The sequence below is a fragment of the Haliotis rufescens genome, unplaced genomic scaffold, assembly GCF_023055435.1.
Source record: "Haliotis rufescens isolate VD_foot unplaced genomic scaffold, xgHalRufe1.0.p SCAF_11, whole genome shotgun sequence".
Taxonomy (NCBI): domain Eukaryota; kingdom Metazoa; phylum Mollusca; class Gastropoda; order Lepetellida; family Haliotidae; genus Haliotis; species Haliotis rufescens.
The window spans coordinates 30,668,988-30,687,386 of record NW_025963791.1 but is presented as its reverse complement, the minus strand read 5'-3'; the positions used below and the strand labels follow the sequence as shown (position 1 = coordinate 30,687,386).

The window sequence follows — 18,399 nt, the reverse complement described above, 5'->3', positions numbered from 1 at the left end:
TGCTCACAAACCTAGAAACATAATCGGGGCGAACCGGGATTCGAACCCACAATCATAGGTTTCTGGCGTGGGGAAAAACTCACGTGACACTCCCCTCCCAAAAATAACGTCGTTGCGAGCGCATGTTCGAATCTCTAGAAATGACAATGTATAGGATAGAAAAATGTTTTGTCGTGAAATAAACCACGCTTTGTTCTTCATTGTTCTTTGCGATTTATCGCGTAGATATCTTATAAAACAATACAATAAAACACTGCAGGTAGAAAAAGTCACTAGGGGCTGCGCACCCATGGTTCACACAACACCCACTCGTCGTTTATTTCTTAATAAAAAACGCATGTATATTGGTAAGTGTTGATTACCAATTTGAAACGCGAATGCTAATCCAGAAATTGGTTCGTAAGGAACTAAATTGTGAAATCAGTAACTAACCACACAAGATCAATCAATAATTTAGAAATTATATTGAAACACACATGATTATTTTACACATAAAAGGCAATACAATAACTAAATGGCCCTAATACATAAGTCTGTGCTGTCACGGATAGCCAGATTTTGTCACAGTCGAACGTCTTGAATGGGGTACGTGCTCCGTTCTTGAATCCAGGAAACAGTATTGGAAGCGGGAGGAAAAATCGGTAATTGCAGGTAGATATCCAGTCCACACTGGACAGGTAGATATAAAATGCGTCCATGATAACGTTGAATTACCGCCACTTTACATTTTACGAGCGCTTCAATCTGCCGCCACTAACAAGTCGTCAATATTTGTTTGTTTGTTGTTTGACGCCGCACTCAGCAATACTTCAGCTATATGACGGCGGTATTTAAATAATCGAGTCTGGACCAGACAATCCAGTGACTGACATCATGAACATCGCGATACCATGCGATACCATGACATGCATCAACCAAGTCAGCGAACCTGACCACCCGATCCCGTTAGTTGCCTCTTACATATTAAACGTACACTATATATACTGCCACATAACAATGTTACGTCATACACTCGGAAATGGCTCCCTAATTATCAAAACCATACACCAGTAAATGAAATATGGTTGCTATGGTTGCAATGTTTAAACGCTGACTGGAAGTCTGTTTGCACATCTTAATGACGTCATTGCTCGGACCAGGGGTTTCAGGGATGCAAAAGTTGCAGTAAATTTAGATTTATCCAGGATCACGTCGGGTTATGTCATCGTCATCATTTTGAGTTTAATCCTTGTCATAATTATAAATGTGGCATATATTCGTTCTTCGTTCAGTGATAAAAGTAACATATACCACGCGTCTTTCAACTTGACCCAGTTCAGCACCCAACATTTACTAAGGGACTAGATTCAGGGAGAATTGCCAGTTAATGCAAATATAAATTCAAACAACGTTTTACCGGCAGAAATAAATACATTGATGCAAGAATTTGGTTTACATAAAAAATGTTTTAACTAATAGTTTCAATTAAAAAAAATGTGGTTTCGCAGCTGCAAAATATATCTAGCCTCCATACACAATCCACACACACAACACGAATAGCAAATGGACGTACCAAATCACACCCGGGTCTAGGCACTCTTTAGTGTTGATTAGAGGACTGTGTCAAGTATGAAGCTTGGGCCAGTTAACAGTTTATGATGTACATGTAGATGACGGCTACCTTAATTACACATGGACAATGTCATATACTGTAAACTGCGGTTATAACGAACACGCTTATAACAAACTAACGGATATAACGAACTGAATTTTTAGTCCCGACTATATCCTGTAGTTATGCTGTATATATGCTTATAACGAATTACGGTTATAACGAACTAAAATTAGTGGTCCCTTTGAGTTCGTTATAACCGTAGTTTACTGTACACAAAAAGCAGCACCAGACCAGGACATAGCCCCTCTTCGATATTCAAACAAATGACAGAAATTAATGGCTGCAAAATCACATTGCTATGTCTACTGCTCCGCTTGTACATTAATGTATTCCACTAAGGCTTAGTCTCTGAAAATATGTAATTTTGATAGAAACAAGCAGCTACTTTTTAATTGAACAGGAGCCCTAGTGAGATGGTAGATCCATTACCGGTATAAAAATCTAGACTTGCTTCATTTAGAGCTGAAGCATTAGAGTGAGGGCTGTGTGGAAGGGAAACTAACATGGTTCAGGGACTGTTAGACTAACATCTAGTCTCTGAAATGAACATATCGTACAGAAAAAACGGTTGCTCAGTTATCTTAATAAAAATATATTAAAAAGGGAGCCCAGTGATTCTCTTCATTTCCTGATACTGCAGTAATCTAGACTTGCCAAACATTAGACTTGCATGGGCTGTATTTGATTTATATTTGTATCAGGGTCTGTAGGACAGACTAAGGGACTGTGAGACAGTCTAATTAGTGTGTTAGCGACCAGTGGGTGTCGGGCAGCAAAGGCGGAGAAGTACGTACAGCACACTAACAAATAGTCCCAGAAATAAAGTTGTTATCCTGTTGAAAACTATACTACAAAATATGAAATCAGATCCAAATGGAGCCCAGGACACTGCTTAAGTTAATGCAATCTAGACTTGCCAAATCATTCCAGATTTTAGTTGCATTACTTTATAAATTTATTCTCTAGGGTCTGGGAGAAAGACTAACATATAGTTACGACTTGACTTTCATAATCCCATGTACCCTCTCTGGCTACCACTTCCAGGGACTAGATGTACACTCATCAGCACCATCTGTGAGAAAGATAAAACCTGATCATATAAAGTTATTTACTCCATGAGTATTTCCCAATAACATATTTAATATGTAATATTCGGGCTCTGTCTTTAAATTTAAACTATGATTCCTTACATTCAACACATTCAACTCATTCACAGAAATCCACATACTAAAAACATAATAAACAATTCTCTTGATAACTGTGAACTATGATGCGACTCGGGTCAAATTCCTGGTCATATCTCGCGCTCTCATCCTCTCCATCCAGGACCGGAGAGCCTCAGCCTCTTGCCTCTTGCGGCGCGCGCTGTCCATCACAACCACTGTGCCTGGCAGAATGCCTTCAGGCGCGGGGCTCCTTCCCTGAACCAGCATTTTGTGTTGGCTGCGCTGCGCCTTGATGGCCGAACATCCGGAATAGTGCATTGCGGGAGGGCGAGTGTGTTTTGAAGAGAAGTAGACATCGCGGCCTTCAACGACATCAAAGTTTTTGATCTGCAATTATGATATTTAACATTATTGAACTGATTTGAGGTATCCTGCATCACGCCTTTCCCGAAAAAGGGGAGTCCCAACAGGGATATTGCCTAAGAATAGATTCGTCAAATAGATCGTAAAAAGAACACGAATAAATTTGGAAAGGTCTATCTGTCCATTTTACTCACTGTAAGGAATGCCTTGTAGCTGTGTGGAACTTAATTTGTACACAAAAAGAAATACTACGTCAAGGAAAGCGGTATATCTGAGTAAGTAATTACAACAGAAGGGGAAATAATCACTACACCTATACAAACTTATCCTGTTAACTTGGCTTCATGTCCCATTGGCTTCCACCTATGTGTTCTCTGTCCATCATGTCGTGACAGTATTTTCCTTCTGTTGTCATTACTTACTCATGTTATCCCACTCATGTATGCAATTGTTGTTTCTGTTAATACTCTACTGTTAATCCTCCACCACTATATATATTCTGTACAATGTTCCTCATTCAGTCTTGCTTTACAACAGTATAAGGATCTACATTGTATACCGAAACGTCGCCTTTACAGTATTAAATTCAGAGCTCCAGATAAGCTGCGTATCTGCGTAAAATACGCATCAGAAATGGAGAAATACGCAGTAAACTAAACTCCAAGCGTATCAAATACGCAACGAACATTACAGATACGCTACAAAAATAAAACTTGTGCGTATCATCAAAATATTGTGAAGTAACCCTGCGTATTCGATTAGCAAATCAGCAACTTATTTTGAAATTATAAACGGGAATTCCGTCAACCTTGCCAAACTCCACGATGACAGTTACATCATGATCATTTGCCATCACACTTTCTTGCGGAAGTATCTTGGTATTTTTGAGTCCTATAAAGCTCTCGAACCCACACGACACCAGTTTGCAGGGACTAGATAAATAGTGTTTTTAAATATTTAACTTAAATACCCACATGTGTAAAAACTAGTGGGTAACAGAAATTTGAATACCCAGATAGAATTACTGATACCCAAAGATTTTAAAATGCATGGGTAAAATACCCACAACACCAAAAGCTTATCTTGAGCTCTGAATTAAAGAAGTTGTTATCCATAAATTGTCCACTTTGTAAAATATTGTTGTTTGTAATCAAAATGACCGAGAACCACAGGGGATGTAACATCTCAAAACGACTAAAACACGTTGAATTAGCTTCCTCGTTCAAAAAAAATAATATGAATGAACAAGAACATTTAAATATAAGCCACATAAAGAGACATACCCTGTTTTTCTTCTTCTTTGTTTTTGAAGAGGACTTTTTACCCAAATCCCTCTGATGGATAGTTTCATCCACAGCCTTACCCAGCGTCTTGCACTCAGATTCCCGCAGGGTTAACTTTCTCTTCAGTTCCTGGAGAATTAAATAGGACAAGGGGTCTAATTTGAATCCTAATCAGAAGAAAACTTTAATGACTTCATTAAAAAAATTCGAAATTGTTCGTATGACTGACTAAGCGGCCAGGCAAAAGAAAGTATACTACCCATGGTAGCTATAAATGAAACAAACAAGAAACGGCTATTCGCTGGGGATATATTTGATACGGGTATCATAGCCGATATTGTATGCATCGTATCAATCAGTACCTCAGGCTCGTGGCGTCTAAAGGAACATGGGGTCGCATTTTCACAGTACACAGTATTGAGCAGAGTGAAGTGTGAAGTTTCAAAGGTATACTTACTTTTGCCCGGCAGTTTACTTTCTGTTTCCCACAGTAACTAAATAATTGTAGGTGTCAGGTTAATAACAGCATGTAATGGCAATTCACTTACGAACGCCGAGCAAGTCTTTGACCTAAGCTGATTTCAAACCATGTTGTTACTTACGTTTTTTACGAAAACCAGAATACTTGCGCGTATTGAAATATTAGGAAACATATCTGAAAACGCCCATCGAAAAACATTCGTCTGGACGCTTCTTAAAATGAGCTTTCTGCTGATTTATAAATATAATGGCGGCGTATTCGCATCCTGGTGCCTCGGTCATTCGTTTAGTTTGTTTGTTGTTTAACGCCACACTTAGCAATGTTTCAGCTACATGGCGGCGTCTGTAAATAATCGAGTCCGGTCAAGACAATCCAGTAATTGACATCTTGAGCATCGATCCACGCAATTGGGATACGATGATATGCATCAACCAAGTCAGCGAGCCTGACCACCCGGTCGCCTTAGTCGACTCTTACGAAAAGCATAGTCGCCTTTTACAGCAAGCATGGGTTTTTGAAGACCTATTCTACCCCGGATCTTCGCGGGTCCATTCGTTTAGTAAGTATACCATTAGTAGCGTCGGTGGACTTGGAATAGATAGTGGACTTGGCTGGGTGAGTCAGATGGACAATGACTATATAGTGGACTTGGATGGATCACTCGAGTGGACAATGACTCGATAGAGTTGAGTCGGATGGTTGAGTTGGGTAGATCTTGATTAGCTAATGGACTTGGCTGGGTAAGACGGGTGGACGATGACTCGCAAGCATGTACTTGGCTGGGTGAGTTGGGTGGACTTTGACTCAAAATAGTGAACTTGCATAAGTAAGTCGGGTGGACAATGACTCGATAAAGTGGACTTGGATAAGTGAGTTGGGTGGACTTTGGCTAGATGGTGGACTTGGATAGGTGAGGGACCGGAACGACCACCTCCGTATTATCCAGTAAAGAAATTATAGGAAACGGGATACTTCATAAAGAGGGAATGTTTATCTGGATGGGGATGGCCATGCGCAATGGTCAAGGGGAAGTTATGTCGGGTTTTCCGATAAGAAGGAAGTCCAAACAGATTAGGGGGCTCTCTGGTCTTGTGATCGACACCCCGCATCCCGGGGATTGGGAGAACGTACACTAGGATACTAGTATGTGGGTTTATAGTTATTCTGTGGGCCCTGCTGACAAGTAGGAACAGGAGGTGCATATTGATTTCAGAGTAAATGAAGCGGCAGTGAAATCACCAGGCTAAAAACGATAGTGTTTTGGCATCAACTGCTGCGCAAAAGAAATATACACTTGGAAATTGGATTTACAAAATACATACGTTATCAAAACGTTACTAGGCTGAAAACAGTCGCCGAAACATTGCAAACTAATGGCCCTAAACACAACTATGTACCCATATCAAATACATCACCATCGAATGACCATTTTAGCCACCATCAAACATGGGTGTACACAGCCAACTACGTAAATCCGACACTCGTTAATCCGACGATCGGCTTTATCCGACACTAATGATGGGAACCGAATATATCAGTGCTTTTTATAGACCCGTTAATCCGACAATCTCGCACTTAGATTCCGGTACTTTCTTTTGCTCTACAGTTCATATTCTCACTGATCGACTCCCATATTGAACAAATTACCACTAAAACTTTGTCCCACGGGGTGTCGTCCACACTGCCGGGAAGGCAGATCTCCGTCACGGCGTCCCTGTTGCGGATGGTTCTGATCCCCTTGGCCGCCTTCGGGCGCTGGATATGACTTCGCGTTTCTCGGTGACATCTCCTGCTGTCTCTAGGAACATCAGATGCATGGTTCTCTGCCGTCCTGGGGGAGGGCGGGGTGGACGTGCGGACCTCACCAACAATCAGGCTGTCACATAGATTTGATCCTCGATTATTTGCCATCGTTGAAATTATCTCATCGCCTTGAGTAATGACATCGGTTTTAAGTCCATGAACCGCAGAAGTATTGGGCGTGGGCTTCTTCACTCTCGACGATTTCACGCCCATGACGGCAGCGCCGAGGGAGACACGCCTTCTCCCGGTTACTACGGCGGACTTGTGCCGAGAGTGAGATGACGTCGCCCTTCTATGACGTCATACATTCCGCGAAGCGCTTACTCTCCCGTGACGTCATGCTAAACTAATTGAAGAGCTTAGAGCCATAAGGGCCAATGTCATGTGGAGCCTGTTGTGAGAAAAGTGATGAAAACACATAATATTGTGTATGTTAATGAACTTTTTTTACCGATAAATTCCTAGACATTAACGCATTCTGACAGCAGAGATATAAATGTTATTATAAAAAAACATTCAAAAACTTACGTTTTTAATTTGTGTAAAGGTGGAAAGGGCCAATGTCTGTATTTGGGCCCTTTTTGACCCTCAGGCATTTGCACAGGATTATACATATGAGATTGATAAACTACCACTCAAAGTACAAACAAATACTATTGAAATACTTTTAAATGATTTAAACTAATGCCAACTTTGTTGAATTAGTTGAAATATGATATTAAGGTTCCAAACTTTCAAAATCTCTCAGACAACCAGTCTCAACCACACACGGAAATGCGAGCTAAAAGGGCCAAAATCTAACAAAGTGACTTTGGCCCATTTGAAACTTGAGTTTGGCCCTTTTATAGAATTTTAAGTAGCTATATTTCAAAAACGCATCAATGAAAACATACAATATCTTTTCTACAGGTAGACAAGAACTCATAGATGTTATTTATGCAATAATATGCAAAAAGGGCCAAAGTGCGACGACGACGACGAATTCGACGTCCATGACCACGACGACGACGATGAAGACATAAACAAACATGGCGATGTCACACAAGTGACCAGTGACCACGATGTTCGAGTACCGGATACACCGGATCTTAGATCTACAATGTACGTGACACCATGACAACTGGGTCAGGAAGCCGCATCCCCAGGAGGAAGGATGGGGGTGGCGATAGAGAGCTGGGTCGGCCTGAATAATCTCACAGGAGTCCTTTAAATGTTGGTCAAAAGGAATATTATGCTTAATGTTTCGTGTATTTCTAAATTAAAATAACACATATAATTCTATATGGATAGGTCTACGTCCGAAATGTTTTTGAAGAAATCAAAGAGCTTGAATTCAGAGTGAAAATTGCTTGGATTTCACTTGGAACACTCATATGTAAATCGCCGTGCTGTAATCCGGTCCTATTAGTATTAATATGATTAGTATTAAAATAATATTACAATAGTGAAATCTCGCAAGTTCACATTTACCAACAGACAGAAAGATTCGGTTGGCCTTCGATATTAGCAAATCACATTAACTAGGGAAGGGAGACAACTGTACTGGTTGAGAATAGTCGTTGAATGTACTTCTGAAATTTATTGACACTGATTTTAAAACTTCACAAATAGGTGTACTTTGGAAACGATGGCAGCATTTCATTCGCTGTTCGTTGTGTGCCTCGGAGTTGGTAAGTATTATAATAATTATTAGTTAATTGTGTGGTATCCCCGCGCTAACCATGCTGGGTGCGTACATTAGAAGCCTATCAACGAATGAGATTTAATTCAAATTCTCAGCTTCTTTCGGAGTATGCATATTTGCTAAGCGTCACAATTTTTTTTCATTCACATGGCCGTCTTATCCTACCGGGTATCCATTCGCTGCTTTGTGAACAGAGACCTAATTCGAACAAAGTCACTTGTCTCCTACATGTTCTGTATCCTGTACTTCAATAAAGAATAATAAGTCCAGATGGAAGTGTGCTATTTACTACTGAATTACATGTATGGTTAATATATGCGCATATTTGTATCCCGAAACAGTGTAGTAGTAGTAACATATTTTTGTTGATGTTGTTGTTTTATGCCGCACACAGCAATATTGCAGCTATATCATGGCGGTCTGTAAACAATCGAGTCTGGACCAGACAATTCAGTGATTTACATAATGAGCATCGATCCACTCATTAGGATACGATGGCATGCAATCAACCAAGTCAGGGAGCCTGACCGCCCGATCCCTTTAGTCGCCACTTACGACAAGCATGGGTTGCTGAAGACCTATTCTACCCCGGATCTTCACGGGTCGTATCTTTGTGCTGCTCCCTATAAACGATTTTGATATTGGCGTGTCGCTACGCAGAGCTGCGGGCTGTACCACGGTGTTTTCCTAACTGATTCCCGATTCGGAACATTCGGAGAACCCTCCTGTAATGTTCATGAATCGTCATCCCTAAAACACCTGCCTTCAAATATATGTACTTATATTTTAGTCCTTGGGTTGGAATCGATAGGGTGCGGATGCCATCGCTGAGTGCAAATGCGGATACAAATCTTTTCCGGTCCAGTTACCAATTCGATAAGTAAATATAATATTGCACGATCTAAAATATAACAGTTGAGGTTATTGCACTTATATAGCGACGTGTGTGTCTGCTTGTACTAGTCCGGACTGATGCCGATTTATAGTGCTAGCTCACTGAGATACCATGCCGCAGTTTAACATGAATACCCCACTCAGACACAGTATACTGACTCCGAGCCAACCAGTCCTTGTTTTAGCCCCTTAATGCCGAGCGCCAGACAGGGTAACAACAAGTACCATCTGTTAACGTCTTTTTCGTATGGGGGCGGTCGGGTAGCCTAGTGGTTAAAGCGTTCGCTCGTCACGCCGAAGACCCGGGTTCGATTCCCGACATGGGTACAATGTGTGAAGCCCATTTCTGGTGTCCCCCGCCGTGATATTGCTGGAATATTGCTAAAAGCGGCGTAAAACCATACTCACTCACTCACTTTTTCGTATGACGCGGCCGGGGATCGAACCCTAACCTTGACCGTTTAAAATGAGATGCAGAAATGGATCGAGAATCTATTTGGACAACACGGTGGAACAGTCCTTAGCGACAAGGCAATATCAAAATCGTTTATATGTTTTAGAGTGAGTGAGTTGGGTTTAACGCCGCTTTTAACAGTATTCCAGGTGTCAGCTTATTGTGGGAGGAAAGCCCGAAGTGATGCAGGTCTCAGACGTTTACCACTTCGGTGAAACCCACGAGCATGGGTATGGTGCTGACAAACCTAGAAACATCATCGGGGCGAACCGGGATTCGAACCCACAATCATAGGTTTCTGGCGTGCTAGACGCAGCTAGAACAGGTATTGTTTGACCAATGTATGTGTTACTAGTTATACGGCGCCCGAAATATACTTACCGAAAGAAATATAGGAACGTACCTTAAGGCATTTGACGTGACGTAACTGAATACTATTCAAAGCGGCGGTAAACATTTCCTCATTCATTATTTTCAATGCAGAGAACATAGGCGATACTCCGGAATAGCCCCAAGCTGTGACTAATTTTGTTGATATGCAACGTTTTAATATTCTCGTATGACGATGTGTTGACTTGTTTCTTATCAGTTGAATTAAGTAGTTGAAGCGATCATAAAAGGTACGTTTTATCATTCGAGATTCGAGATCAGTGGATGAATGTTTGTTTAATATTCCAACTATATGACGGCGGTCTGTAAATAATCGAGTCAGGACGGGATAATCCAGTGATTGACATCATGAACATCGATCCTCCCAACTTGGATACGATGACATGCATCGACTAAGGCGACTAACGGGATCGGGTGGTCAGGCTCGTTGGTTGATGCATGTCATCGTTTCCGATGCTCATGAAGTCAATCACTGGATTGTCTGGTCAGGACTCAATTATTTACAGACCGCCGTCATATAGCTAGAATATAGCTGAGTGCGGCGTTAAACAAAAAATATTAAATAAAGATATTACTACTTGTTTCGTGCATAAACTATGATTGCTTGACTGTCCAAAAAATCTTCTGATGAGAAACACTATTCTGGGTCAAAAATATTCAAATGGGATAGATGGGATCCAAAAATCCAATAATATAATAATGTTTTACTTCAGTAATGTCAAGACAGATTGTTGAGGTTTCCTGAGAAACAAGGTCATGTTTAAAGATCTATTTGTACTGTCGCTATACTGTTTCTCTTCCTCCAGCAGTCCTAGGGCGCGTGGCGGAGGGCGTGGTGGGCGGCACCCCCCTGGAGCCTGGGCAGTGGCCGTTCCTAGTGTCCCTCCACTTCAAGCCGGACCACCCGTTCACCAACAAGACTCGTCAGAGACACCTGTGTACAGGCACCCTCATCAGACCGCAGTGGGTACTCACCGCGGGACATTGCTTCGAGTAAGTGAAACAGTACAAACACAATGAGTGAGTGAGTGAGTGAGTGAGTGAGTTTGGTTTCACGCCGCTTTTAGCAATATCACGGGCGGGGACAACAGAAATGGGCTTCACACATTGTACCCATATCGGGAATCGAACCCGGGTCTTCGGCGTGACGAGCGAACGCTTTAACCACTAGGCTACCCCACCGGCCCCAATTCCGTATTTGACAGACAGGTAACAGTCACGTGTTTGTATAGCATCGATGGATAAGAACGTTATCATCGCGCTGTTTCGTGCACTTTTTCAGTGTGCTAATGTATAGAACTCGCAAATACTGACGAAACTAAACAGCCGGTGAATGAAAGTGTACACCTGTGTTCGAAAGTGGCTGAAAATGAAACAAATGTTGCGTTGTGGGACCAGTCTTCTATAATTACTCTTGAAACTATTTTTTGAAACCACAGAAACGAAACGCTGACGTCGTTTTCTTACCGCCATTTTTATTCTTAAGGGCAGATAATCCCAAACGTCTTTTCATTTCAAACCACCAGAAAATAAATATAACATGCTTTTCCCTGTGTGAAATTTACATTTACATCTACTAAATAATGTACTTCGTTTTGCTACGCTACACAAACAAGAAATAGTTATTCGATGATATACTTGATACGGGTATCACAGTTGTGGTTTGAACCTTAAGTTTACAGTGTTTCGGCGACTGATTTTATCCCCGTATCATTTTGATAATGTTTGTATTTTTTGGTGAAATACGATTGTCAAGTGTATACTCTCTTTTGCGCGGCGGTTTATAATAAGCAGCCTCTTCTTTGGGATCCCATGAATAGATTTATTGTTTTTCTGATATCTTAAATTAGTTGAACGACGTTAAGATGGACTATTTGGGCTGTTGTCACGCCCCAAATGAATAGAAGCATCTGGGTTTTTTCCCTTGTGACCGCCTCCATGGTCTAGTGGTAGAGCGGAAGGTCCGGCGTTCGATCCCCGGCCGCGTCATACCAAAAGACGTTAAAAGATAGTACTTGTTAAAACTTGTTACCCTGCCTGGCGCTCGGGCTAAAACAAGGAGTGGTCGGCTTGGAGTCAGTATACTGTGTCTGAGTGGGGTATTCATGTTAATCCGCGGCATGGTACCCCATTCGGCTAGCACTATAAAATCAGCATTCGTCCGGGCTAGTTCAAGCAGCTACACACACACACGCGCGTGTGCATGCACGTCGCTATATAAGTGCAATAATCTTGAACGCGACGTTAAACCCTATTTCACCACCTCACCTCATGTTCCTTGTATGTGCTGGGCATTTCTTGACATTTGCATCTCCTACATTGACAGTGGAGAAGAATGGGACGGGCTGCAAAAGAAGAGCAACTGGATCGTCATGATCGGCGAACACAACCAGTACAAGAACGAGGGGACGGAACAACGGATGAGGATACGGAAAGTCTTCCGGCACCAGAACTACACAGGTCTGTTGTTTTATTGTTGTGTGTTGTTTTACGCCGCACTCAGCAATATTCAAGCTATATGACGGCGGTCTGCAAAAACTACACAGGCCTGTATGCCTGTCATACACTGTCGGGCAAAATGCAGTATACGGTGAGGTGAGGTGAGGTGAGGTGAGGTGAGGTTTAACGTCGCGTCCAAGATTATTGCACTTAAATAGCGACGTGCATGTACGTGTGTGTGTGTTGGTGTGGCTGTTTGTACTAGTCCGGACTGATGCCGATTTATAGTGCTAGCTCACTGAGATACCATGCCGCAGTTTAACATGAATATCCCACTCATACACAGTATACTGACTCCGAGCCGACCAGTCCTTGTTTTAACCCCTTAATGCCGAGCGCCAGACAGGGTAACAACAAGTTACTTTTAACGTCTTTTGGTATGACGCGGCCGGGGATCGAACCCCGGACCTTCCGCTCTCCGGGCGGACGCTCTACCACAAGACCACGGAGACGGTCACAGTATACACTTTCAACTTAGATTTGACCTAAAATTACAAATCTGTGTGGTATATTATATAGTATTTGTGCAACTTGACAATGACTGCAGCAGTAACTGTTATGTTGATTTCATTGACCAGGTTAATTATATCACACAGCATGTACAAATGTTTTAAGATCTTAATGTCGTGAACCCGTCGTCTTTGCACCCGTCTATACGAGGCAAGTAAGCTCGTGAGGTACAAACACCAATCAAACCATCTTCACACTCTTCATCTATTCTTTGTAAATGAGTTTTAGACTTGCGTTCCATGATGTCACGATTGTAAGGAAACAAAATGGCGACTACAGGTAACAGGTTCTTTTATCTTTTCAGCCCGCCCTCTCCTGCGAGATCTGACCCTCCTGAAGCTGAAACGTCCGGCCGTCCTCTCCACCCACGTCCAACCCATCGCTCTGGACACGGAGGGGAGGTGCTCAGAGGTTGGGGCCAATGTGTCGGTGGCTGGCTGGGGCCAGATAGCATACAGTTAGTAACGCCGTATACCAATGTTTGAAATGTAGCCCATGGCATTGTGTGTTCATAGCTTTCGGCCATGGGCGCCGTGCCAATTCACACTTGTCAGAGGGGTACACAAAGTACCATCACCCCGAGGCAAGAGAGTTAACTGACTATAATTGTCCAGTTTCCACCCTTGCCGAACTAGGCTGGTATTATGGAGTTACATTTTTGCTGGACTAACGAGTCTATGCATAGTCCAATCAAAATCGCGCACCGAAATCGAAATCCGGTTCGTAAACTGTCACCCAGATTTCGGTCGATTGCAGGATTTGTAAAGCATGTGCACCACCAATTCATTGTCAACAGATATTTTCCAAATCTTTTCATGTTTTTAATCAAGGTGCTCACATTATTTAATGCGCTTCGCGATGTAGATATTGATTACACAATATATATATTGATTATAGATCAGATCATCTTGACTTGGCATTTTGTTTGACGCAAATGCAAGTGATACGAGAGGGGAATCTGATTGTTCCAAAGAAAAGGCTTAGAAGGGACATAACTCGTAATAGCAACTGGTGGCGCTACGATCGAGCCCAGGAATTCCAGCCTAGTTCGCAAGGGGTGGAAACTGGACTTTAAAAGTCAGTTAACTCTCTTGTCACGGGAAGATGACAAACAACGTGATCTAGACTACCAGTTGTCGGACTTTCCTTTTTTCATGGAAGCCTCGGTGGCTGAGTGGGTTAGATCGCTGACTTTGTGTCCTGCCGACTATCACTCTGGCAGTGTGGGTTCGAATCCCGGATGGGACACTACCGCAAAACCTAATAGAATCTGTACTTTACTAACAAAGTGTTATCCCAAACATAACATTTGTTATATTTCATTCCTGACCATTTCCGCGAAAGTTTTAGCGGTACTGTAAGAAGAGGTATTCTCTCTTTTAGGCCTTAGATCCTGTTTAATAAATATTTCTTAATGCCACCATCACCCATCCCCTATTCCATACCCGCCCCCTTCTCACCTCATCCCTTACTTAAGCTCTGAACTAAAGTCACTTTGGAGAATGATTTTATTGACCCTTAAAAATGACTTTATTCTGGGGACTAATGTTGTGAACTGGAGAGAATCCCTGCTTTTGTGCAACAGATGTTACGGGTGCTTTCAATGATATCCGAAACGCACAATGGGAGGAGGCGTAAACAAACCTAAAACGGAAGTCACAGTTTGGCGGCAAAATTTAGGCAAGGAAAGAAATCTGTTCGGTTTAAAACCCGGACAATCTTTACAATTCTAGAGCTTATATTAAGTGGTGAGGTGAAATGGGGTTTCCGGACTTGTTTTATAGTGCTAGCCCACTGAGATACCATGCCGCAGTTTAACATGGATAACCCACTAAGACACAGTATACTGACTCCGAGCCGACCAGTCCTTGTTTTAGCCCCTTAATGCCGAGCGCCAGACAGGGTAACAACAAGTATAATCTGTTAACGTATTTGGTATGACGCGGCCGGGGATCAAATCACCGACCTTTCGCTGTCTCACTATACACTCTATCCACTGGTACACGGAGAGGGAATCACGCTAAGATTGGGAGGTGTACCACTGTGTATGTGTGTGCATGTGTGACCCAAATCACAAAGTGAACACTACACCCACGATACAGGGTCTGCCACGTTAATGTTCCCGACATCCGTTGAGTTCGAGTATGAGTCGACTGGAATGAAAGCAACTTGTTTTCTTAAATTCTACCGGTAGTATACGGCTGGTTGAGTGAAGTCTGTTGATTGTTATAATGTTTTCAGTGTATACTTTACAATTAATACGTACAAAACATCCACCTTTACAGGGCCCCTCGGATGGAGCATGTACATTCCTCTGAGGGTGAACATCACAGTCATTGAGCAGGACCGGTGTAGTAGGGGATATGCTGCCGTACCAGATGATGACCCGGACAAAGCTTTCTACGCCCCAGAGGAAGACTCTGTCATCTGTGCTGGCAGCCCCTCGGGAGGCCGGGATGCTTGTTTGGTGAGAAATTAACAGCAAAATATCAATATCGTAAAGTGAATATAAATTACTGTGGGTGAGGTGAGTGAGTGAATGAGTTGGGTTTAACGCTGCCTTGAACAGATTAGTTATATCACAAACGTAACGTAAATAAAATATAATACCTTTTATAAACATAACATGTTATTATTAGAGATAACGAATCTATGTTCATATTTCATTCATATTTCATTCTCAACTCCATGGGAAATATAATTGCCACCGCTACCCATTTCATCGGGTACCCATTATCAACCAGGTGAACGTGTATCTATTGTTATAAGGTAGAAATACATCCCCAAAACCTCAGAAAAGTATAACAAACTCAACCTTTAAATTGGTGGTAATAGCTTTAATACGAGGGAGACGGAAAACCACCGAGTTGGCGCAAACATGTAGGAATTCAATAGAGTGATGACATTTACAGAATATTTTCGGGATTGCTTCGGTGCTGTTGTCACCATTGGGTCAATAGAGATCTTTAATCGGTTAATAGGTTATGATAGTTTTCGGGGCACGGGTGGCCCAGTCGTCTAAGGCGGCGCGATTCGCTGTGCAAAGTTGCGTCCCTTGGGCACGCCAGAAACCTATGAGTGTGGGTTCGAATCCAGGTTCGCCCCGATTATGTTTCTAGGTTTTGTCAGCACCAAACCCGTGCTCGTGGGTTTCACCGAAGTGGTAAACGTCTGAGACCTGCATCACTTCGGGCTTCCTCCCACATCAAGCTGACACGCCGTAATATAACTGGAATACTGTTAAAAGCGGCGTTAAACCCAACTCATTCACTCCGGTAGTTTTCCGATCACGACACAAACAAGAATTCATGGTAGATATTGTTCATGAAAATCTATGGTTGTGAGTAACGTTAGACCTTGAGAAACTCCGATGACCGGGCGGGTTGCACAGTCATGGATTAACTGACCATGACGTCACGGAACGGCAATACGTTTAGGTAACGTTTGTAGCACCCCCCCCCCCCCCCCCCGCCTTGACGCCCTAACGCAGTTACAACACTGTCATGTCATCGATCCCAATTGCGTGGATCGATGCTCCTGATATCAATCACTGGATTATCTGGTCCAGACTCGATTATTTACAGACCGCCGTCATATAGCTGGAATATTGCTGAGTGCGGCGTAAAACAACCAACCAACCAACCAACCAACCAACCAACCAACCAACGACACTGTCAACATCTCATTGGTTGGCATGGTTGACCTGTCAGTAAAGTACCTTTTTCTTTTTTTTCTCAGGGTGATTCTGGTGGACCACTGGCGTGTTACTATGACAACGAGTGGCACGAGGGAGCTGTCGTCTCTACTGGCTACAACTGTGGCAAAGCGGAATACCCAGGGCTGTACACGAAGCTCAGTTCGTACCTCGACTGGATCGAAAACACCATAGCCAGACATTAGGACCATGTTCTACTGAGCCAAATGTGCCGTTTAAAGGGGAGCTGGGCCCTTGAAAACTGGCAGTCCAAGCAGGTGGGATTCAAGTCCCACCAACTAAGTATCAAATATTTGATATAGATTAATCTAGCAGTTGATTATCCAACTTACGCAGTGACACATGCTAATCAACACTATTTCAATATCGTTATTTCTCCATAAGGGGGCACGGTTGGCCCAGTCGTCTAAGGCGCCACTATTCGCTGTTCAGAGTTGCGTCCCTTGGGCACGCCAGAAACCTTTCATTGTGGGTTCGAATCCCGGTTCGCCCAGATTATGTTTCTAGGTTACGTGCTCGTGGCTTTCACCGAAGTGGTAAACGTCTGAGACCTGCATCACTTCGGGCTGACACGCCGTGATATAACTGGACTACTGTTAAAAGCGGCGTTAACCCCAACTTACTCACTATTTCTTCATAAACCACCAATGATGGTACAAGAACTGATATTGCTTAAAAATATTTTTTCGCAAGAAACATTTAGTTCAATTATCTTATAATGACAAGAGGTAAATGCAGGTAACTTATTCAATGTGTTGAATAAAATTATAATAAACGTTTAAAGTGTCAGGGCAACATACTAGGGATATCATTGATTTTCAGTAAATTAAACTAACTTCATCAAAACTTGCTGGGGAACCACAAGTCCTTTCTTCTTCAGTAATGTTTCTCAAACTGCCTGATATAATTTGTCTTGAACGTATTCGATTTGAGATTGCTTGGATTTGGCCCAGTCGTCTAAGGCGCCGCGATTCGCTGTACAGAGTTGCGTCCCTTGGGCACCTATGATTGTGGGTTCGATTCCCGGTTCGCCCCGATTATGTTTCTAGGTTTGTCAGCACCATACCCGTGGGTTTCACCGAAGTGGTCAACGTCTGAGACCTGCATCACTTCGCGCTTTTCTCCCACATTAAGCTGACGCGCCGCGATATAACTGGAATACTCTTAAAAACGGCGTTAAACCCATCTCACTCACTCACTCACTGTTTGAATTGTTGATAAGCCTTTGTTGCTTGAATGTTTAGATTTAGTCGGGAAGTGGACACACCTTAGTCTCAGTTTGACCTTGAATTTCAAGAAAAGAATGTAATTGAAATAAACAGATTAAAATATATTGAAACAAAATATTTTGTTTTCTTCAAACATCGAGGTGCTCCAACGATGCTGTAATTATCCTACGAGCACAAGATCACTAAGCATGTTCGTGTACGTTGGTAAAAGAACTGCATTTCAATTGTAAAAGGATAATGGATTTAATTGTATTACTCGCCCGTTGAAGATAAC

The 18,399-nt window shown here is 42.4% G+C and overlaps 1 protein-coding gene across 2 annotated transcripts; it reads left to right on the top strand.

Annotated features, from left to right (window-relative positions):
• Positions 1-8,301: 8,301 nt before the first annotated feature.
• LOC124132569 (trypsin-like) lies at positions 8,302-17,967 on the top strand. 2 transcript variants are annotated; one of them, XM_046496534.2, is made up of 6 exons: positions 8,302-8,420; positions 10,979-11,165; positions 12,499-12,632; positions 13,486-13,638; positions 15,467-15,648; positions 16,920-17,967. In XM_046496534.2, the coding sequence occupies exons 1-6, from the start codon at positions 8,378-8,380 to the stop codon at positions 17,079-17,081; spliced, it is 861 nt and encodes a 286-aa protein (XP_046352490.2). In that variant the 5' UTR covers positions 8,302-8,377; the 3' UTR covers positions 17,082-17,967. The 2 variants fall into 2 exon arrangements, with proteins under 2 accessions (XP_046352490.2, XP_046352491.2); XM_046496535.2 differs by having other exon boundaries at positions 8,319-8,420; positions 10,982-11,165.
• Positions 17,968-18,399: the final 432 nt, after the last annotated feature.

Excerpts from the sequence above, each read along its gene's own strand:
- LOC124132569 (XM_046496534.2), top strand. The coding sequence starts at position 8,378 with ATGGCAGCATTTCATTCGCTGTTCGTTGTGTGCCTCGGAGTTG. Across the intron at positions 8,421-10,978 it reads CGTTGTGTGCCTCGGAGTTG|CAGTCCTAGGGCGCGTGGCG; the intron begins GTAAGTATTATA and ends CTCTTCCTCCAG. Across the intron at positions 13,639-15,466 it reads CTGGGGCCAGATAGCATACA|GGCCCCTCGGATGGAGCATG; the intron begins GTTAGTAACGCC and ends CCACCTTTACAG.